Below are 23959 nucleotides of genomic sequence, written 5' to 3'. Positions count from 1 at the left end.
GTGCCACTGTGAGATGCCATCTTTCCTGACTCGCTTATTCTGGTTAATTAACATTATGCATTTATCTACCGTAATGTTTCTGAAATGGCCTAGGCAGACAGATCCATCTTAATGCTTGGCTCATTACGACACATAAGCAGTTATGGTAAAGTTCTTTTTGGTGACATGGGCTGGTTTATAACAATTCTAGCCCACAAATCCCAAGCCTACATATTCAAGGGAGTTCAGCTGTATCCTTATAAGAGACTTTACTTAACTTCTTCTAAAGAATGTTCTAAAGTATTATAATGCGACTGACTTCCAAATCGTAACTTTTCTCCCAAGTTTCAGTTCATTTGTAGTGGCATACTCTTAGGGTTTGGATATGGAACATCCCCCAGAAAGCTTAAGTACTGGCAATGCAGAAATGCTCAGAGGTTAACTAACAGAATCGGGGCTCTGACCGCATCAGTGGACAAGCCCACTGAAGGATTAGTAATCTGAGGAGACTCACTGGGTGCAACTGCGGGCAGGTGTGTGTGACTGGGGAGGTGGGTTTACTAGCCATGGCCTGGGATTAAGTCAATTCCTTTCTTTCCTCTCTCTTCCCACCTCTTCTGCCCCCTTCTCAACTGCTGAGCAGTTCTCTCTCACACCCTGCCACCATGATGTTGCTGCTTTAGAGGGACCAAGCATGGACAGTCTCTGAAACCATAAGCAAATATATCTTTTTCGTCCTCCAAGTTGTTCCTGTCAGGTAAGTGGTCACGGCAACAAAAACAGTAACTAATATATATACCAAACAATTCCAACAGGATGGCCTATCACCACCCTATAATTCTACACTGGATCAGGCTCACTAAGCTTGGCTTTTGGCTCTTGAATGGGTATGAGTCCCAGTACATTCTTTTTTTTCCCTCTGCAGTACTGTTTTTAGAATCATGTCATCTATAAACTCTTTCAACTTCAACACCTATCCACCTGTTTCTGCCTTTCTTATTTCTGTTTATGGCATTACTATAGTCACCCTTTGCCTATTTAACCATATCGGCCTGAAATCAATGGACAAAATTAATGATACAAAGCCAGGTGTGGTGGTAAATGCTTATAATCCAAGTACTTGGGAAGCTGAGACAGGAGGATTGCCCTCTGCAACTTTCAAAGGAAAACATAAAAATAGGGCTGGAAGTGTAACTTGTAGGTAGAATGACCAGAGATCAATTCTCAGTACAACACACATAAAAGAAAATTAATGAACAAATGACACTAGTCATATAGATTCCTAGACTTACTGGATTACTACCTCTCTCTCAGGGAAAAAAATTACTCAGTGTCCCCCAAGATGCATCTATCATCTACTTACTTTTATTCAATGCCCTCCAGTTGCACCTGGGGCTACTATTGCCCCATCAGTCCAGTGCCCTCCCCAGAGGTGTATACCTGACGTTGGGAATCTAGCCACTTTAGGCAGAGAATGAATTAAATGGCTTATAGCAATAGATTAAAGTGGCTGAAATGACTGGAATGAAAAGCAAAGCCATAGACCAATGATTTTAAAACAGAATTGCCAAGTTTTTTTTGTTTTTCTTTTTTTTTTCTTTTTTTTTTTTTGGTGGTACTGAAGGTGGAACCCAGGGGCTTTCTACCTCCGGGCTATACTCCCAGACCTATTTTATACTTTATTTGGAAACAGGGTCTCACTAAGTTGCTGAGAGCCTCACTAAGTAGCCAAGGCTGGCTTCAAAGCTGTGCGATCCTCCTGTCTCAGCCTCCCAAGCGTTGGGATTACAAGCATGCACCACCATGGCCGGCTCACCAAGTTTAATCACAGAGATTTGGTCACTTTTATCTAGGGATTAAAGAAGAAGGAAAGGCTCTAAGACTCTGTATATCACTGTCAAAAGCAAAAAAGCTGGGAAAAAAATACATTGAGAGGCAATAAAAACTGATAAAAGAGAAGGACTTCACTGGTAAGGAGTTGTAAACTGAAAAGGAGAATAAATAATGCCCAAGAGACGTATCATAAACTAAAAAATGTTGAAAGAAACAAAGAGCCTCCATGAAGGCAAGGGAGCCATCTGAAGTGTGTGAGAACAATGGGGGTTGTGCAAAGCCACACAGCAGCAGTAAAGAGGGTAAGAAAGTGGAAGACAGTATTAACAGGTGTTACAAAATACAGCCACTAAAGAAAGGGCAGAGAATAGAGCATAGATTTAGCAATGAGAATGATCTTTAGCCACCAACAAAGACTAAAATGAGGAAATAAAATATGGGTGGGTTGGTCTTAAAGAAATGAAACAGATGGTACTTGGGAGGATCAGAGGTTCAAGGCCAGTGTGTGTAACTTAACAAGACCCTGTTTCAAAATAAAAAATAAAATAGGACCATGAGTGCTCAGAAGCAGAACAACCCCGGATTCAATCTCTATATCCTCCCTACACACACACACACACACACACACACACACACACACACACACACACACACACATAAATGAATAAAAAATAAAAAATATAAGTGGGGCAGATGACTCAAAAAGTAGGAGTAAAAAATGTTAAATGTTGATAAATTAAAAATAAATTTCAAAAAGGCAAGTTCTTATTTTAATAAAAAACTTTTTAATTACAGAGTTTCAGGGAAGCTCAATTTACATATAATTATTTTAAAATTTATACTGCTGTTTTGTTTCCTATAAAATCTAATGTAAACATCCAATGAAAATAAACATAAAAATTGTTATCTTACTATAATTCAGTGAATGGTATGAAACTGTCTTTCAATGCAACTGTTACTCCACAGCATGAAAAGGAGTTGTGTTGGTACCTTGAGCAGTGAGTACTGACAGCTGGCGATGACCAGGCAGAACTGGAAGACCCAGATGTCTCTGAAGAAGCCTTGTATGAGAAGAATGGATCCCAAAAAGGCCACAAGAATAGCCAGGATAACAGCTAGTACATTTTCTAGAATCTCACGGTTTCTGTAGACAGAAGAATTTATGATTAAATATATCGAATACAAGAAATTAACCAGTCTGAACAAAGGGAAGATATCAGAGTGAAGCTTGTTGGGATGTCTTTGAGTATTAGGTTTAAAAAAGATTTTGGATCATACTGAAAAAGAAACTAGCTTCATGTGAACACGATACAAATTCTTCTATAAAATAAAGCATGCTATAGTGGATTTTGGAGTTTGAATTATAACATTCACCATAAAAAGATTAAAGCATTTAAGGTAGGGGATCATCCGTTCAATAGTAGAGTGCTTGCCTAGCATGCTCAAGGCCCTGGGTTTAACCTTAGCATCATCAAAAAAGAAAAGAAGAGAAGAGAAAACAAAAGAAAAGACTTCTTTTCTGTTAAATTTCTTGTAAAATACCTAACCAACTTGGATGGAAAATAAAGGAGACATTAAAAAAAAGCTTACAAGGAAAAATCTCGCCAGGCATGGTGGCTCATGTTTCTAATCCCAGCACTTGGGAGGCTGAGACAGGAGGATCACACAGGTTCGAAGCCAGCCTCAGCTACTTAGTGAGTGAGACTCTAGGCAACTTAGTGAGACCCTGTTTCCAAATAAAGTATAAAATAGGTCTGGGAGTACAGCCCGGAGGTAGAAAGCCTCTGGGCTCCACCCCCAGTACCACACATACACACAAAGAAAAATCTCTAAAAAATGAATTTGAAACACTTGTTAATTTATATGACAAAGTTATATGTAACCGACTTTTGAAACCAAGTGGTTTCATTTTCCCATCTCTCAGTCATCTGTAATAATCCAAAACTCACTTACTAGAATTACTTAAATACAGGCTCTTATGTATCTTGAGAATGAAGGTAGGGCAAAGACCATCAAATCTGCCTCTATCAAAGTTGCTGAGACAATTCTATACTTTAGCAAACTGACACTGTAAGAGAAACAATATGATGCCCAAGATATAACAAAGAGCAATGAAGGTGATTTTCATACTACACCAAAAACTAAAGAATCTACCTCATTATTTCTTGGGGATATTTTATCTATAAAATGTTAAATATGCTAAAAGTCATGTATTTAAAGAATATTGACGTGGAAATATGCTTAGAACAGCTGCTATATTTAAAAGGGAGGAAACATAACCATGTGTATAGGGAGATATAAGTTCTGTTATTAAAAATATGTACTTACAGGTTTAAAAAGATATCCCAAAAATGGTATTACTAATAATGGTTCACTCTCTGTGGAACCAGAAATAGGTTTGCCTATTTCTATTTACAAAATTTTCTACATATTTAAGTATTTCTCAGTGGATAAAGATGTACTTTTATAAAAATTGCTTTTATAAAAAATTTTTTATTAACCCAAAGTCACATTTATAATCAACTGAGTTTTAAAAATAATTACATACCTATCTGTATTATTTCATTTAATAGTTCTACCACACTTTAAAAGTTCAAAATTATTTTCAAATAAACTGTTGACATTTCCCTTTGATGTTAGATGGCAAGTGTGTACTTGCAGATTTACCCAACCCAATGGCCTCTTTTCTTTGTCTTGTCCTGCATATTGTCTCCCTTACACATTGAACATGTGTTTTCCTTTGGCTTTTTAAAAATTTTAACAATGATGAATCCAATTCATCAATTAGTACTTTCACTGACCTTGTTTTTGGTGACATAATGAATAATTTCCCCTAAGTTTACAAAATATTATTCTATGTTTTGTTCAAAGTCGAACTTTTATTGTTTTAGGTTTCACTTTTAGGTCTATGATCTATTTCAAGTTAATTTTTGTAATATGGTACAAGGTAAGAATACAAAGTACTTTATTTTCATGTATTTTTTACATATGAAAATCCAATTGTTTGAGTACCATTTGCTAAAGAGATAATCTTTTCTCTACTTCACTGATTTGGGTATTATTTTTATGTCACCTAGGTCTGGAATTTTCTTTGTAGGAAGGTTTCTAACTACAATTTTTTTTATCAAGATAGACAGTAAACTGGTAAGGTTATTTATTTCTGAATGAAATTTTGATAAATTATGTCTTTCAAAAAATTTGTCATTACATTTTTCTATTATTAATTTTATCTACATATAACTGTTCATAATATTCTCTTATTCTGTAATACCTAAAGAAAACCTATAACTGTATTTCACATTCCTAATATTGGTAACTTATGTCTTTTTTGGCTAAACCTAAAAAAAAGGTTTACTAATTTTATTGATGATCTTAAAGAACCAGCTTTTGACTTTCTCAATTTTCTGTATTTTTTTTTCCTGTTTTCTCACTAATTTCTGTCTTATTCCTTACTATTTTTTCCTTACTTGGCCCAAATGTGCTCTTGCTCATCTAGTTTTCTACAAGTGGAAGGTGAAATCGTTGATTTGAGACCTTTCGTTTCTAATCTAGGTATTTAGTACTATAAAATCTCCCAAACTGTATTGTGACATTTTCTAAATTCAGATATATTGTTTTCATTTTCACACAGTCCAAAATACTTTCTAAATTCCCCCTTGATTTCTTCTCTGATCCACGGTTTATTTAGGAACATTATTTAGTTTCAAAATATACAAGGCTTGTCCAAGGTTCTTTTTTGTTATTTATTCATAATTTAATTTCATAGTAGAGAACATACTATATATGATTTGAGTACTTTTAAAATATACTGGCTCTTATGTCTCAGGATACAGTCTCTTTTGGTAATGTTCCATGAGCACTTAAGAGAATATACATTTTAATTATGGGTACAGTATTCCATAAATGTTAACCAACTCAGGTTTTAACTGATAGCACTGTTCAAGTCTATCCTCACCACTGTGTTCTGGATCCCAAATGTCCCCCCGTCTAAAGACCACTTGTTGAAAACTGAGTGGGTATAAGCTTGTGATGCTCAAGGGAAGTAAAGCCTACAGGGAGATTACATCACTGGGCACCACATCACATACTGTATAAGAAATATACAGTGGCTTACTTTAGTTTTATCTTCCTGATCTTTATGCTGTTATTGTAATGAGTATTACTTTTACATGTTATAAACCACATAATCTATTGTTATAAATTTTATCTAAACATCAATTGTCTCTTAAAAAGACTTAATCCTAAAAAAAATTCTACATATTTACCCATGTAGTAACTTACTATCTCTTGTAATCTTCCTTCCTTTGGGTAGGCCTATATATCATTTTCTTTCTGCCTGAAAGTCATCCTTTAATATGTTTTTGAATCTGGGTCTACTTGTGAAGAATTCTTCCCATTTCCTCTAGTTTAAAAATGATTTAATTTCCCTTGGTTTTCAAAAGATACTGTTGCTGGTATAAGGTTCTAGGTTCACAGTTCTTTTCCTTTCAATCTTTAAAGTTACTGTTCCACTAGCTTCTTACTTGTATTGTTCATAACAATTAAATTGATGTCTTTCTCATCCACTTCCTCTGTAAAAAGAATGTTTTTTTCCTTTCTCCTTGCAGTTTGTAGTATTTTATCACCGGATTTAAGCTTTTCATGCCTTCATATAAAAAGATTTTTTTTCATGTTTCTGATACTTCAGTTTCACTGAAATTATTGAATATGATTTATAGTTTTCATCAAATTTGGAAAGCTTCCATCATTATTTCAAGGTTTTCTTTCTCCTTGTCTCCTTGAAGTTGCTCCATAACATATTTCCATTACATATTTATGCTCTTTTCACTGGGGGATTGGAGCGGGGAAGATTCTTTATCCTGTATAATTTTTATTACTATGCCTTCAAGTTCACCAATCTTTTCTTCTACAATGTGTAATATCATTGTACCATTAATCCTGTCTAGTGTACTTTCTAAATTTATTTGTAGTATTCAAATCTATAAGTTTGGGTTGTGACTTATTTTTCTATCTTCCATATCTCTACTTAATGTTTTTAACAAATAAGGCATAGTTATAACATTTTCATTGTCCTTATCTGCTAATTCTAGTATCCACACAGATGTACAGTTACATACTGGTCTCAAATGATTTACTGTTCTCCATATTATATGTTTTCTCACATCTTTGTATAAAAGGTAATCTTTGGATGTCAGATGTGAATCTTAACTTGTTGGTTGGTCAGAATTTCTGAATTATTATAAATCTTCTTAAGTTTTTTATGCTACTTGAAAACAGTTTATGGCTTTTATGATTTGTTAGCTGGTTCTGAGGTAGTATTTTCATGGTGCTGATTCCCCAACTCTGAAATAAAATCCTTCTGAGCTTGTAGTTTCCTCACATATATGCTTTTTTCCTTTTTTCCTTTTTGGAAGGTGTGGGGATGGAACCCAGGGGCATTTGACCTCCAAGCTACACCCCCTGCCCTATTTTTTATTCTTTATTTTGAAACAGAGTCTCACTAAATTGCGGAGGACCTCACTAAGTAGCTGAGGCTGTCTGCAAACCATGATCCTCTGATATCAACCTCCCTAATGCTGGGATTACAAGCATGTACCACCATGCCTGGCTATACATGAATTTTTGAATACTCTACTGAATAGTCAAGAGGATGCAATAGATATCTCTTAGTTTCTCTCCCTGAGAAGCTCTCTTCTCTGATATTTTGTCCTATGGACTCTAGCTGCCTTCATCTCCCTGGACCTCAGCTACCACTTCAACTCAGGAAATCTGCTAGACTGCCCCTCAATTCCTCTTCCTGTGTCACAGCCTTAGAGTTTTTTTTTTGAAGGCGCTAAGCTGAGACAATTGTGGAGTTCATAACATCTGTTTCCCATTCCTCAGAAACCAATACCCTTGTTTTCTGGTCTCTAAAGTCTTGAAAAACACTGCTTCATGTACTTTGTCTGTTTTTGTTTCACATGAAAGGGAAAATTCAGTTCTATTCCTTCCATGTTGACTAGAAGTAGCTACTCATCACAAGTCTCTATTAGACTAATGTGTTTACCAGTCAGTCCTAAGAAACAGAGAAACAGAAGTTTCCTCTTTTAACTTTTATATATAGGATCATATTACCTATATCCTTAAGATCGATACTTCTTACATTTTGTATATAAAGTATCCATTGTAAAAGTTTTATTGATAATAAAAATCTTCATACAAACCCATTAAAATCCTAAGAAAAAAGTTTTCAGTAGACCTAAAGAGTTAATGTTTGAAAATCTTATTAAGCCAGGCATACACACTTATAATCCCAGCATTTGGGAGGCTGAGATTGGAGGATCCTGGTTTGCAGACAGCCTCAGCTACTTAGTGAGGCACTCTGTAACTTAATGAGACTTTGTTTCAAAATAAAGAATAAAAAATAGAGCAGGGGTGTAGCTCAGAGGTCGAATGCCCCCTAGGTTTCATACCCATACACACACACACACACACACACACACACACACACACACACATCTTATTAACCTTAACTTTTATCTTAAGAGAACAAAAATAGAAAACATTTCCCCACATGATAATCAGTTAGAAACCTTAATGGGTACTTAACATTTCAACTTATACATGAAATCTTTATATATTTTTATTATCCTATATTCTCACCTATCAAATAGCGCCAAAAGTGTAAGTCTGTCAAAGTGAATGCCAATCCACAGCTGGGGCAGGATCCAAAAGCGGTAATAGTGTTTAACCTTTTGGGCAGCCTCTTCTGTTGGACCATAAGTGGCTGCCAAATCAGGACTTAGGTCAATGTCCTGTTGCTCCAGCAAATCTGTGTCGATGGTCAACAATCTATTCAATCGAATCTGTGGGAGAGAGAGCTAAAAGAAAGTCAGTGTTGAAAGGCTTGAAATACCTAATCAAATCATGGCTCAAGAGCTTTACTCAGCTTACAGATGAGTGCAGCTTCTTAATTCTCTGGTTCTAGTTCACACCATGTGAAGACTTTATGATCAACAGAAACTACAAGAAGTGGCAACCGGAAGTGAACTAACACTTATCAAAAGATCCTTTGGAAAGATCTTATTAGTAAAAGTGTTGACATCTCAAGATTTTGAATGTACAACTAATGAATCTATCAAAATCACTTGTGATGATCATTAGTGGCTTCTCTTCTCCCTGTCACATTTAGGCTCTTTAATCATTAAGCTAAGAACATCACTGTTAGGGCCAAATCTGAGCCCTTCGCCTCTCATTTCTTCCTAGTAGACTCATCACTATTTTTACTTGCAGGCTGCTCACCTGAGGCTATGCGGGAAATTACTACACTACATTTCTAATCAAATAACTTATTAGAAGATATATACCATGGAACAGCAAAGGTGATGTTGACTAGTTTTCAACAAAATTGATAAATTTTATGACAATTGATTTTTCAGATTTTTACACCTATGTGCATATTTTTCAGATTTAATCTAAAAATATATGATTTTATAAAATTAAAGGCAAACCTACCACATCATGTGGATAAAATCGAACTGAGGTAGAACTGGATACGTGAGAATCCGTGTCACTAAAATAAAATGAAAAAGACTTTAGGGAATAAATAGCTTTACCAACAATAGAAAGAAAAATAAATTCTTCAACAATTAGATAATATTTATATTTTATTCTTTTATCCATGTAAATGTCAAAAATGCCACATGGCATTATCCTAGAGTTGTAAAAGCATAGCATTTGGGACAATGCCTATGTGCAAATCTCTTGTTCAGCTGAGATCTGGAGCAAGTCACCTGATACCCTAGTCCTCAGTTTCCTCATCAGTAACAAGACAGTGGTCCCCATGTCAAGAGTGTTCTTGTTAGTGTTTAAATTAGATAACCCAAAGAAAGCAGGTAATGAATTGCCTGGAAATATTAAAAGTTAAAATGATACTACATAGCCTAAAATATGACAGCTCAGTAAAGTTTTGCTTTTAAAATCTGAGGATTTACTTGTGCAGTATAAGGAATAATTCTTTTCTTGAATTACACCAAACATGATAACTAGTGTTCCCATTTCCCCTCCCCAATATGTTCCCACTTTGAGAGAATCAGCTAACACTCTAAAATGTGACAGGGTGAACTGTGTCATTGGGTTAAATCAGCATGTTGAACTGAATGACTGCAAGATTCCATGGCTTTAAACATCCTTTCCAAACTAAAAATAAAAAATAAAAAAATAAGTAAAGCACCCAAGGCTATGTAAAATTTGTATAGATGTGGCCCATCATTAAATGAAAGTCCTAAAATAAGAATCAAATGGCCCTAGTGAGGAAAGTGAACTAATTAGTCAACAATGGATTTCGACGCAACATTTTGACCCAGATAAATAAGATTAAAATTTGAGAAAAATACCAATAGATTCTAAAACCATAATGTTATATGATCCAGATTTCTAATCTATTTGCTTTTCTCCTAATTTATTCATTACAAATTCCCTTCCTAAAGGAGAGAAAAGAAGCTGTATGTGAAATATGGCAAAAATTCTAAGAAATTCCTCCTTAAGGTTATAAAAATAAAAGTTAGTGTTTAAATACTTAACCAACCCCTTACATGGAAATATTAAAAATACATGAAGGGAACTGACTGATGAGTCTGAACTTAGTTATGTAAATATTTTTCTGATAAGCCTTTCCTCATCATGCAATATATAGAGAAACTAAAATCTACAAATTTGAAACTGTGGGAAAATATTATCCTACTACAGACTTATAGAACTTTTTTATTGAATCTTTTAGTTTTTATTTTTAAAATAATGCTTTCTACTCTCAATAGCAAAAAACAACTCCACCAAAAAATAAAGGGTGATTTTTTGAAACAGGCACTATGACAAATGATTAAAGTCAATATAAATTTACTTTTAAAATAACTTTTATAAATATAAAACTATATTTGATAAATATACTTGAAAATCACTGGAAGTAAATTTTAAATGTTCTCACCAAAAAATAAAATGTAATACACATGGTAACTAGCTAGATTTAGCCATTCCACACTGTATGCAAGATTTTAAAACATCATATTGCACACCATAAGTGTATACTAGTTTTGACAATTAGAAATATAAATAGCTGGGTGTGGTGACACATGCCTATAATCCCAATTCTTGGGAAGCTGAGACAGGAGGATTGTAGGTTTGAGGACAGCCTCAGCAGCACAGCAAGACAGCAATCCAGTGAGGCCCCATTTCCAAACAAAGAATAAAAAGGGCTTGGTGGCAGGGTGGGGAGGGAATAGCTTAGAGGTAGGATTTCTGAGTTCAATCTCCAGTACCACAATAAATAGTTACATACATACATACATACATACATACATAATACATACATACATACATACATACATACAATGAGCCTTTATATCTCCAAGCTTGAAATCTTTAAACATGGCAAACATGCGCAAGTATTTACACGCTCCTAATATGTCTTCACACATACCAGATATTAGATGCTCTTCTTGCTGCAGGTTCAAAATTCACAAGTGACATATCACAGCCACCAGTCTCATAGAGCGTAGAAGAGAACTTACCTAGCAAATAAATGATGTTTTTAAGAAGCCATTAGAATACTCAAAAATTTTCTGAATTTCTTATCTTTTTACATTTTAAAACTCCTATAACTTTTCCCACAAAATATTTTAAAAACAATGATCTATATATGAAATTCAGAATGGTGTGAGTTAAGAAGAAATGCCCAACAGTGGGACAGTATGACAACATATAACCAGGTATTAAAAGTAAATAATTCAATTCAGCTTTCTCTTTTCTCCTACCAGCACATGTCAATTCAAGTAATCACAAATAAATTTAATGTTGAGTGGCCCTTTATAAAACTGCTTAAATGTTGAGATAGTTCAAACCTCAAGACAATACCACTTGTTTTACGTTTGTGTGTGGTACTGGAGGTTGAACCCAGGATCATCCTGCCTCTGAGCTACATGCCCAGCCCTTTTAAATTTTTCTTTTGATACAGTGTCTTGCTAAATGCCTAAGCTATCCCCAAACTTGTGATCCTTTTGTCCTAGGCTCCCATAACTGTGATTAAAGGCATGTGCCAAGACACCAGGCCTGTTTTGTGGTATAATCCCAGGATTTAAGAGGTTGAAATGTGAGGATCAAAGGTCTGAGGTCAGCCTCAGCAACTTAGTGAGCCCTTGTTTCAAAATAAAAAGGGATGGGGGTGTAGCTCAAAGATAGATGCCCCTGGGTTTAATCTCTAGTATCAAAAGAAAGAAAAAAAAATGGACATAAGAAAGTTCAATGAATTGAATTAGTTATAACAATCTTGGTGTTACATAATTAAACCACTTCATGAACATTATAAGTTGTATGATCCTATCACAAGAGTTCTATGAAATATGTAGAAACAGCAATTATTATAGCCAAATACTTTTAACACACTGGTAAAAGGTTTAGACTATATAGGTTAAAAAACAAACAAAAAGCCCCTGCTCTTGGGAGTTGAATCCAATCTCTTCTCTTCTGCAAGATCCTGTTGTAGCGATCCCTATGTCTATACCATGGCCCTCCTTTGGAAACACTCTGCCTTACCATCTTTAAAAAACAAAAACAAATGAACAAATACAAAAACCCATCTAGATCAGGAGTGGTAGCACACACCTATAATCTCAACACTTGGGAGGGTGAGACAGGAGGATCATAGGTTCGAGGCCAGTCTCAGCAACTTATCAATCAAGGCTCTCAGCAGCTTAGGGAGACCCTGTTTCCAAATAAAAAACAAAATAGAACTGGGGGCAGAGCTGAGAGGTAAAATGCCCCAGGGTTCAGTCCCCAGTACCAAAATAAAACAAAACCCAGCATAAACTTTATAGTACAGTATGGTTTTTGATAATGGAATTTTAAAAATTTGGATACTGCCTAAAATGCATTCTGAGAATCTGTGGAACTCTATCAATGGTGGGAGGGAGCATCATACACTAACACAAATTTCTAGGACGGCACTGAGATGAGATGGCTAACTCTATAACAATGGGCCTAGTCCAGGCTACTTTTTGAGGATTTATGTTTTTTGTTTTACTAGCTGAAATTAACAGTTATACTTATGAAGAACTATAGGGCAATTTCAACATGATAGGACTAAAAGCCAGATTTTCCAAGCCTATAATACAAAAAGCAGTAATTTGTAAAATCTCAAATTTTCAATTCAGTGAACATAATAATTACATTATTATTTTAAAGTTTTGTCGCTCAATTTAAGTTTCTATAAACTTAAACTGTGTTCCACATCTGGAACATGTGAGAAAATGGGCTAAGTGCAATGCTTGAAAAAATGAGAATAAATAATATACAGGTATTATACTAGTAATATACTACTATGTCATAATATAACTAAGGATTTACTCAGCATTTCAGCCATTACTTCAATCTTTTTTTTGTGTGTGTGGTACTGAGGATGGAACCCAGGGGCATTTTACCTTGGAGCTACACCCCAGCCCTATTTTATTATGAAACAAGGTATCACTAAGTTGTAGAGGGCCTCATTAACTAATTGAGGCTAGCCAAGAACCTGAGATCCTCCTGTCTCAGCCTCCCAAGTACTAGAATTACAAGCGTGTATCACCACGCCCAGCCATTACTTCAATCTATAAAGACTAGGATCAGGGGAAAAAAATTTAATAAGACTTAGTTCTTCCTATTGGTCATGAGATAAAATATGTAAATTTTTTATTATACTTTTTCTGTATTAGCATTTTTCATCAGAATTATGCACTCCTGAGTTAAATTAGAAAGCACTACAGGGGATGGAACTCAGGAGCATTCTACCTCCGAGCTACACTCCTAGCCCTATTTATTTTTATTTTTTATTTTTGGTGGTACTGGGAGTGTAAACCAGGGCTTTTCTACCTCCGGGCTATACTCCCAGACCTACTTTATACTCTATTTGGAAACCATCTGAGAAGGTAACCGCTGAGCTAAAGCCGACCCTTATACTCTATTTGGAAACAGGGTCTCACTAAATTGCGGAGAGCCTCACTAAGTAGCTGAGGCTGGCTTTAAACCTGTGCGATCCTCCTATCTCACTAGCCCTATTTTTTGTTTTTTATTTTGAAACAGGGTCTCACTGAGTTGCAAAGAGCCTCAATAAGTAGCTGAGGCTGTCTATGAACCACGATCCCCCTGAATGCTGGGATTACACGTGTGTGCCGCCACACCCAGCAGAAAGAAAAACTTTTTATGAAATACTCAGTTCCTTTGCTATACTTTGTTTTTTTTTTTTTTTTTGGGGGGGGGTACTGGGGTGGAACCCAGAGGCTTTCTACCTCTGAGCTAAACTCCCAGACCTATTTTCTTTTTTATTTGGAAACAGGGTCTCACTAAGTTGCTGAGAGCCTCACTCAGTAGCTGAGGCTGGCTCCGAAGCCATGAGATCCTCCTGTCTCAGCCTCCCAAGCAGAGGGATTACAAGCGTGCCCACCACGCCTGGCCCTTCGCTATAGTTTTTCAAGGGAGGATTTTTCAGCATGTGGATTACTTAACTTTGCTTTGTCTTCCCCTGTCTTTTAGTCTGAGTCATTCAGAAACCAGATTAATAAACAAAAAGTCTAAGATACAGACAGTCCACCTACATCTTAGAGTATTACAGAAAGTTTTCCTGGTGTCATTGAGTGGGTTGCAAAAAAATTACTAATAGAAAACTAAATAAAGACAATGAACCAAGTGAAATATAAAATTTTAAATAATAAAGTAATATAAAAATAATTCTTATATTCTGATCTTTCCTCAATTATCACAAATAATCAAATATTAGCTGTGCCATCATAACTAAACTTATATTAATAGGAAAAAACTTTGACCAAAATGATAAATTCAAATGTATTTTAGAAATAAGGTAATTCTGTATTCAATATATAGTTTAAACTACTACAATATTCTGAGTAATTAAGCTTTCCATAGAATTTTTAGTAATAGGTTTTGTTATTACTATATTAAAAATATTTATACAACTAAAATCAACTAAAGATATTATCTTTATAATTTCCAAATAAAACAATAAAAGAATGTTGTTATTTTACTAAATGCTTTCTTGTATAGATGTTTACCATTAAACTTACATAGAAATAGTTGTATCATACAGAAATACAAGCATATACAAATTAAGCATGCCAAAAAACGCTTTTACAAACAGAAAGGTGGAAAACTTGATTAGCTTCATTATTATCTAAATCTACAAATCTGAATGTCTCTAAAGAAACCAATAAATAGCAAGTTATAAAATAAAAAAATTGAACAGAAGCATAAAACATGACTAAGAAAAGGGAGACTATGACTTTAACAAATGTGCACGATTTCAATGCTTTATTTTCTTCCGTAAGAATCTTGTGTCTGCCTAATAAACTTAAGGAACACGTTCAAGTTGCTAAATACACATGACACTTGTGAGAACAATCTGCAGTGTAACCACACCTTGTGGTGGTATACTCCCAACTCCTAAAGAACAATTCCATGCCCCCTTTATCTCTGAGCATGCCAAACAACACTTCAGAAGTGCTAGATTTTATTTAGAAGATAAACAAATCCAAAAGAAATCTTACTAAAAACTGTATAGCTTAGGAACTCAGTGAAACATTCGGTAATATTTTAATATATTAATATGCTGATCTGCCAAAGGCAGCGTCAAAAATAACTAAAACAGAATTAAGTATATATACTATTGATTTATGACAAGACTATCTTAAACTTATGAGTTTTCTGTCTTACATAAAATCAAAACTATAATCCTAATTAAGCTTTAGATTAATAGAAAAATGTACTCTTCTAACCCTATTTTAATATAGGGTTTAATATTTTTCCTGCATTAGAAAAAAATACTTCAAATTAAATATTATTTCTGATGAATAGAACCTGGGAAGAAACTAGAACACCAGTGAACTACATCCTCTTCAAGTGAATTATGATTAAAAAATAAGTCATCTAATCACAAATCAACTCCCAGTTCATAATTAATTACACCTGATAAGATGGCTGTCATGATGTAAAGAAGGAAAATCAATTCGAGACAAAATAAAGAAGACTGGAAGTTGAAATTTCAGAACTGCAAAAATTATATTGGCTATATGATCGCATCTCTAAAGAAAAAAATAAAGTCTCTGGCTTTTTTCTTTTTTTGTTGTTGTTGTGCTGGGGATGGAACCCAGGGGTATTCTACCTCTTTGCTATACTCCCAGCCCTATTTTTTTATTCTTTATTTTGAAAAACTCTCACTGTGTTGCAAAGGGCCACACTAAACAACCGGGGTTGTCCTTGAACCATGATCCTCCCATCTCAGCCTCCCAAATACTGGGATTACAAGCATGCACACCATTCCCAGCTTCATTTTTGAATATTAAACAGATGAATGTTTTTTCTACAAATGTTAAATTTGCTAACTATACAAAATCATTTTTTTAACTCAGAGAATTTCAAAGCCAGCATAAATCCATAAATAAGAAATGAAGATGAATAAAACTTGCTTTTAACTTATACCAAAGACACTTGAATCATTTTCCTAAAACCATGAATGGCACAGTTGACAAATTCTAAATAAACACTGGCAAACTGCTGGTGAAATGTGAATGTAATGAGATTCTCTCCCCTGCCCTGTCAATGGAAGTCCTCACCATGTGACACAAAGCCAGGGGGAGCACCAAGGGCTGTGTGCATGAATGCCCTATCATACTCTGAACTACTTTATGATAAAGGCTACAGTGCTCCAATAAAAATATATTTTAAAAACTTCACTCGCCTAAAACACTCCTACTGCATTCTTGATGTCACTTTTAGTTTTCTAAAGTTAACTATGTACCTTGTAGGAGGTGGTTACTAAAAGGACAAATCATCTCTAAAATTCTTTCTAATATTCCAGGCCCCAACAACGAGGGAGGCCTTATCAAATTTTGGATAATTTTCTTCTTTGACCTCTATCCCTGTCCATGCTCATTCTGTGTCTTCAAAGCCTAACTTATGAAGTGGTTTTGAGAAAATTTGAAGGGCAGCTGGATGTAGTAGCGCATGCTTGTAATCCCAGTACTTGGGGGTCTGAGAGAGAAGGATCATGCAGGTTTGAAGGCAGCCTCAGCTACTTAGTGAGGCTCTCAGCAACTTAGTGAGACCGTTTCCAAAAAAATAAAATAAAATAAAATAGGTCTGGTAGTGTAGCCCAAAGGTAGAAGGTCCCTGGATTCCATCCCCAGAATCGAGAGAGAGAGAGAGAGAGAGAGAGAGAGAGAGAGAGAGAGAGAGGGGGGGGGGGGGGAGGGGGGGGAGGGGAGGGGGAGGGGGAGGGGGAGGGAGAGGGAGGGAGGGAGGGAGGGAGGGAGGGGGGGAGAGAGAGAGAGAGAGAGAGAAAATTTGAAGGGCTACATACAGCTATGTGATTAACTTAAGTACTCAATAAGTACAAACAGTGCTTACTTCTGATGGTGATGGGTATTGTGTTCACAATGCTATCTCAATGAACCTATTATACTTTCAAGAGAGGAGGCCTTTAAGATCAGTTCTAATTTCCTGGCTAGCATCCCCTTATTACCATGAGTGGCGACTCTGAGTCTCTGAGGTAACATCACAAATTTTTACCCTGACAGAAATGACTCACTGTATTGCTGCTTATAGGCGAATGGACTTGTTTCTCCCTAGACGAGGGTTCAACAAATTTTTTCTTTGAGAAGCCAGATAATATTTTATACTTTGTGTGTTAAAACAATACAAGTCTGACACTGTAACATAAAGCAGCCATCGGCAACAAATTAGATGAATACATATTTATTTACTGAATATCCATTTTACTCCCTAGTTCTGACTTAATTCCACAAACCATAATTCATTAAAACTCCACTCCCACTCCCTAATCCCCAGATCAGCTGAACTTTCCAAAGTAAATGTATCGATTCAAGCCCTGTATGATTTCCTCACCCTCCCACACTTTATTTCAAAAAGACAAGTACTTCTTACCCTGGTAAAATAATCTGTAATGATGATATTGGTAACATTAAGACTGTTCAAGTAAACACAAAATCATAACACTTAATAGAAGAAAATATATATAATTTGGCAAATTAGTTGAATTTAAAATATCAAAAGAACTCAACACCTTAACAATAGGACCTCATAACCTAATATTTTAAAAAGAGTAAAATGCTTGGACATACCTCACAAAAGACGTATGTATGCCCAATAAATACAAGAAAGGATGTCATCATCCTTAGTCATAAAAAAATATACATTTAAAATACAATGGAGCCCGGCGTGGTGGCGCACACTTGTAATCCCTGCGCTTGGGAGATGGAGACAGGAGGATCGCGCGGGTTCAAAGCCAGCCTCGCTAGCTTAAGAGACCCTGTTTCCAAATAAAAATATAAAAATAGATCTGGGAGTGTAGCCCAGAGGTAGAAGGGCTTCCAGGAACCCCAGTACCACCAAACAATAAAAATTAAAATTAAAAACACAATGGTACAATCATACATCCAGTAGGTCTAAAATTATAAAAGTCAAGAACAGTAAATATTGGCAAGAATGGGTACAAATGGAACTATCTGGCGAGTGTAGAACTGAGACAATCCATTTAGGCGTCTTATTTACAATATCCCCAAACTAGAAACAACATGAATGCTCATCAACAGGTAAATGGATAAACAACGGACAGCACTGGACAATGGGATGATATTAGCAATAAGGAGCAAACTAACACATGCAACGTGATGAGTCTCAAAAGCATTATTCTACAACGAGAAACTAAACACAAAAGGCCACATACTGTATGCTTGCGTTTATTTAACTTTCTAGAAGAGGAAAGTCTCCGTGACAGAAAGCAGAACAGTGGTTGCCTCTGGCCAGGGGCAAGGGAGAGATGGGATTACAGTGGACATCAAGACGCTCGAAGGTGAGGGGAATGAGCCACACTGTGACTGTGGCATTTCACAGGTGTTCAAAGACAATAAAACTCATTGACTTGGACATGTTGAATGACTCTGAACTACACTGAATCTAATATATATATGCACAAAAAACTGATGATGGATAAGGGGGCAGATGAGCATGAAACAGCATGTATTAAGTGAATACTAATCAAGATTGTGGAGAATGATATTGGTATTTGTTGCTTTGTTTTGTGCTTTATATTTAAAGTATTAATAATCAGAAAACTCTTAAGAGTATATAAAGGAGGTCGCCTACTCCCTTGGATTGCCAAGAAGATATTCTGTTATTCTGAACAGTTTCACACACATTTTTATACTAAGGCAAATGACTCATTCTCTTCATACATACTGTTATAAAATCTATTTTCCATACTGAATAACCCTAACTTTTCATGTTAACAAGACAGATGTATCGAGATCTACATAGGACAGCATCAATTATTATAAGTTAGAAATTATTACCTTATGTGTATCATTGTTTATTTAAAGTGTTCTCTAAGGGATATATGTTTTCTCTAATATGCTCAAGCTAGGAAGTATTAGGGATACCAGAGGGACTCCAGATAATAGAAGGGAAAACTCAGCAAAGCCAGGAAGGAAAAGAAGGGGAGGAAGAAGGCTGAGGTTAATTAATGAAAAAGCTATATGCGACTATGTGTATACATGTGAATATAACATATAACACTGTTAACCTGAGGAAAAGGGAAGGCAGAGGGGGCACCAAGTACTGTGTGAATATATGCCATTGTCAACATGATCCATATTATGATGAGACTATAGTATACTCATAAAAAAATTAAATTGCAAAAAATAAAGTATTCTCTAGTAACAAACACTTAAAATATATTTTATAGTTTTTCAAAACTGGGAATAGTGACAATGAATATCCATGAGCATTCAAATATGCATGTTTATAAAATGTGTTCATTAAAAGATACAGGTATTTTTTAGTCTATAATTCTAACTTGCCCTGAGAATGTTCAGTTATCCAATTGTCTATTTCTCTAAACCCTTTCCAACAACAGATACCACTTTCAGTAGATGAGAAAGAATACTGATCCTCCTTTTAATTTCCAATTTTAAAAATTATAAGCAAGAGTTTTTAGCCCATGACTGTAGGCCACTTGTATTTCTTTTCTTTGAACTACCAATTTTTCTAGTAAGTCACTGACCTTTATCTTTTTTTTTTTTTTTTTTTTTAGGGTACTGGGTATTGAGCCCAGCATTCTACCTCTGAGCTACACCCCTAGCCCTTTTTTATTATTCTTCTTATTTTTTGTGATACTAGGGATTGAACCCAGGGGCATTCTACCTCTGAGCTATACCCCCAGTCTTATTTTTTTTTATTATTATTCTTTATTTTGAAACAGGGTCTAAGTTGCAGAGAGACTAAGTAGCTGAGGCTGGCCACAAACCTGCAATCCTCCTGTCTCAGCCTCCCAAGTACTGGAATTACGAGTGTGCGCCACCACACCCAGCTATTTTAAATTTTGAAGCAGCATCCCGAGGCTGAGGGTGAAGCTCAGTAGCAGAACACTATGCCAAGCATGCAGCAAGGCCCCAGATTCAATCCCCAGCACCATAAAAAAAAAAAGAAGCTGGGTGTGGTGGTGCAGGCCTGTAATTCTGGTACTTGGGAGGCTGAGACTGGAGAATTGCAGGTTCAGAGCCAGCCTTGGCAACTTAGCAAGGCCTTCTGCAACTTAGTGTTTGTTTCAAAAATAAAAAACAAAATAGGGGTGGGGTATAGCTCAGAGGTAAAATGCTCCTGGGTTCAGTCCCCAGTACCACACAGACAAAAATGAAAGAAAGAAAACAATGAAAGAGAGAAAAAGAAAAAGGGTCCCACTAGGTTGTTGGGAGTCTCACTAAGTTGCTGGGACAGTCCTCAAACCTGTGATCCTCCCAAATACTGGGATTACAGGAATGTGCCACCATGACTGACTGAATTTCACCTTCTCATTGTGAAATTCTTATCATTTTACTGTACCAAAGACTGGTGACTGACCTCCAGGATCCTCTCTCTCCTCATTTAATAATAAAACCTTCCCCTACTTGAACTGCTTTTTCTTTTTAACACTGATTTTGAGTATCTCTCCATCAAAAAATCTTACCTATATTACAACTAATGCATGTATTAGTCAATTTTAATTTATAATCATAAGAATTTAATGTTAGAAGCAGATAGTCTAGTGCGTCAATGAATTCTTTACATCTTAGCAAGAGACAAATATCTCGACTAGTCTCTGTTTATCTTCTATAAAATTTCTAGAATAATTCAGGCATTCAAAACTGTTTGAAATAATATTCTACAGTCTTTCCACAGTAACAATGAAAACTCTCTGGCAATTGTGCAGGGATAAATATTAGAATAGATGAAATACAAATTATCTAGGTTTATTTTTAATTTATAATATTTCTGGGGATAAAACATACTTCCAAACCCTGCAAGATAAACTATAACCTGGTAAGAGCTTTCTATAAAACAATTAACAGTAGTATACATCAAAGCCCCAGTAATTTTCATTCTCCTTGACTGATAATTCTATTTCAACATTATTTATCTTAGTGTATTGATCACAGCTGTACACACATTATAATTTTATCAGAAAAGTACAACTACACTATATCCCATACAGCTCTTAGTACTTCTTCCTTCTAGATATAATAAACCATTTTTACTATTTTGATAAAAATAAACATTTACTTTCACTTACATATTAACTATACCCCACAAAATAAAAATAGAATTTAGTATTTTTATAATTAAAAATAACAAAGGGACAAAATCAAGATGTTTTAAGAATATAACTTTTTTTGTTCAGATGGATGAAAAAAATTTACCACAAAATAGGGACCTGAAGTATAAACTTGAAGTATAAATTTTATATCCCATAAAGTCCTCTGACTTTGTATTTATCATAATGAAGAAAATGCTTATGATATAGCTCAAATGTAGATAGTACATATCAGTTCTAAACACCAAGAGTAACTCTAATAAAAGTAACTAACATTTTTATAGGTCATTTGGGTCTCTGATTCTGAAAGTAAGAAATTAAAAAGCTTCCAAATTGTACTTCTGTTTAATAATGCACAGCTTCTACAAACAGCTTAATAAGAAGGGCAACAGGGTACTATGAGATTTCTTCTAAGTCTTCTCCTAGAGCTGACTCTATTTTTAAGTTAATAAGCTCTGTAGTAAAGGAGATTATCTCAATAAAGAATACCTTTTTCATCAATCCTTGTACAGTAATAAAAAAAAATCCTCAGTAAAATCAATTCAAGACATAAATACAAAGTATATAAATGTCATGACTAGTATTCTCTCTGATTAATACTTTTATTTCTCTTTTTGGTACTGGGGATGGGACCCAGGGGCATTCTAACTCTGAGCTATACCCATAGTCCTATTTTTATTCTTTATTTTGAAACAGGGTCTCAAGAAGTTGCAGAGGTCCTCACTAAGTAACTAAGGTTGACCAGGATCCTGGCATCCTCCTGTCTCAGCCTCCCAAATGCTAGAATTACAAGCATGGGCCACCATCTCCAGCTATGATTAGTACTTTTTTTAATTTGGCTAGTGTTTGGGGGTTTCAAAACTGAAACTTGATTTTCCAAAGCTAGCTGAGATTAACATAAAAACTTAAAAGTTATTTCCCAAATTTTATAGAAAAAACTCGGTAAAATTTTTTAAAAATTTAATGCTATCTGAATTTCAAGCCACTTGTATACATAATCTATATACCAAGCCACAGCTTCTTTTACTTTGTATTACTGTAGCTTAATTTACAAAGTAGCATAAAACCAATACAACAAGCAAGTCCAATAAAAGACTGAGCAGAATAAAATTAAACTTTATGATGTTTAAAATAAAGAGCAACATATTACATTGAAGAATTTGAGAAATTCTGATGGAAATTTTCTTTTAAAAATGTTAACTTCAGCTGTGCATGGTGGTACATGCTTTTAATTCCAGTACTTGGGAGACTGAGACAAGAGGATCGAAGATTCATGGCCAGCCTCAGATACTTAATGAAGCCCTCTGCAACTTAATGAGGCCCTGTTTAAAAAAATAGAATTAAAAAAAAAAAAATCGGGCTGTGGGGGGAAATAGCTAGAATGCCCTGGGTTCAATCCTCAGTATCACAAAAAAAGAAAAAACAGGTCAACTTCAAAATCCATCATTATAGTGCCGGGTGTGGTGGCCACGCTTGCAATCCCCACGTTTGGAAGACGGAGACAGGAGGATCATGCTGGCTTAAGAGAGCCCGTTTCCAAATATCAAAAAAAAAATATATATATATATATACACACACACACGCACACACATACACACACACGCGTATATACATACATACATACATACATACATACATACATACATGATAGGTCTGGGAATGTAGCCCGGAAGTAGAAGGGTTTCCAGCAACCCCGGTACCACCAAAAAATAAAAAATAAAAAAAATAAAAATCCATCACTATATCATTCAAACCCACCTCCACCTTTTTTTTTTTTTTTTTTTTTGGTGGTACTGGGGTTCCTGGAAGCCCTCCTACCTCCGGGCTACACTCCCAGACCTATTTTATATTTTTTTATTTGGAAACAGTGTCTCTTAAGCCAGCAAGGGTGGCTTCGAAACAGCGCGATTCTCCTGTCTCCACCTCCCAAGTGCGGGGATTACAAACGTGCGCCACCATGCCTGGCTTCCACACCCCCTTTTTAAACTAGGCTTCCAAGGAAATGAAGTCTATAGGGAAGAATACCATCTTAAGTTTTTCCTTTTAAATTATACCACTAATAACTCAGTTTCTAAATGTGGTTATGATGAATATTTATGCCTCCTAAATGTAGGTAGGTGTATGTAAGTGTACATACAAAGGACTCTGTGTGTATATATGTGTGTGCGCACGTGCATGTGTGTGCGTGTGTATAAAATGTATTATGCATGTGTACATTTTCACATGTAAAAATTATATGACTAATTTTTTTCATAGAACCCAAATTTGGAAGGAAGCAATCCCTTATAAACATTTCATACTTTTTTTTTTTAAGGGGACCGAACTCAGAAGTTTCTAACACTGAGAGATTAAACCAGCCCTTTTTTATTTTGAAACAGGGTCTTGCTAAACTGCTGAGGTTGGCCTTGAACCTGAAATCTTCCTGTCTCAGCCACTATATTACAGGTGTATACCACCATGCCTAGTACATCCTATACTTTC

At 35.4% G+C, this 23959-nt stretch overlaps 1 protein-coding gene across 2 annotated transcripts in view; it reads right to left on the bottom strand.

The window, feature by feature from the left end:
- The window catches only part of PCNX1 (pecanex 1), a gene marked incomplete at both ends in the record, with an annotated part of 169946 nt that overhangs the window by 59987 nt on the left and 86000 nt on the right, over positions 1-23959 (bottom strand). The window contains 4 exons of one of the 2 annotated variants that reach the window (XM_080706775.1): positions 2803-2956; positions 8455-8672; positions 9307-9364; positions 11267-11357. In XM_080706775.1, the coding sequence (XP_080562901.1) occupies positions 2803-2956; positions 8455-8672; positions 9307-9364; positions 11267-11357 (521 nt within the window). The remainder of the gene's footprint in view (positions 1-2802; positions 2957-8454; positions 8673-9306; positions 9365-11266; positions 11358-23959) is intronic. The other variant, XM_080706776.1, reaches the window with a different exon arrangement.

Source organism: Muscardinus avellanarius (assembly GCF_963383645.1).
Source record: "Muscardinus avellanarius genome assembly, chromosome: 12".
In the NCBI taxonomy this organism is placed as follows: domain Eukaryota; kingdom Metazoa; phylum Chordata; class Mammalia; order Rodentia; family Gliridae; genus Muscardinus; species Muscardinus avellanarius.
Note: the sequence above shows the minus strand (reverse complement) of the source record. Positions and strands in the feature narration are given on the sequence as shown.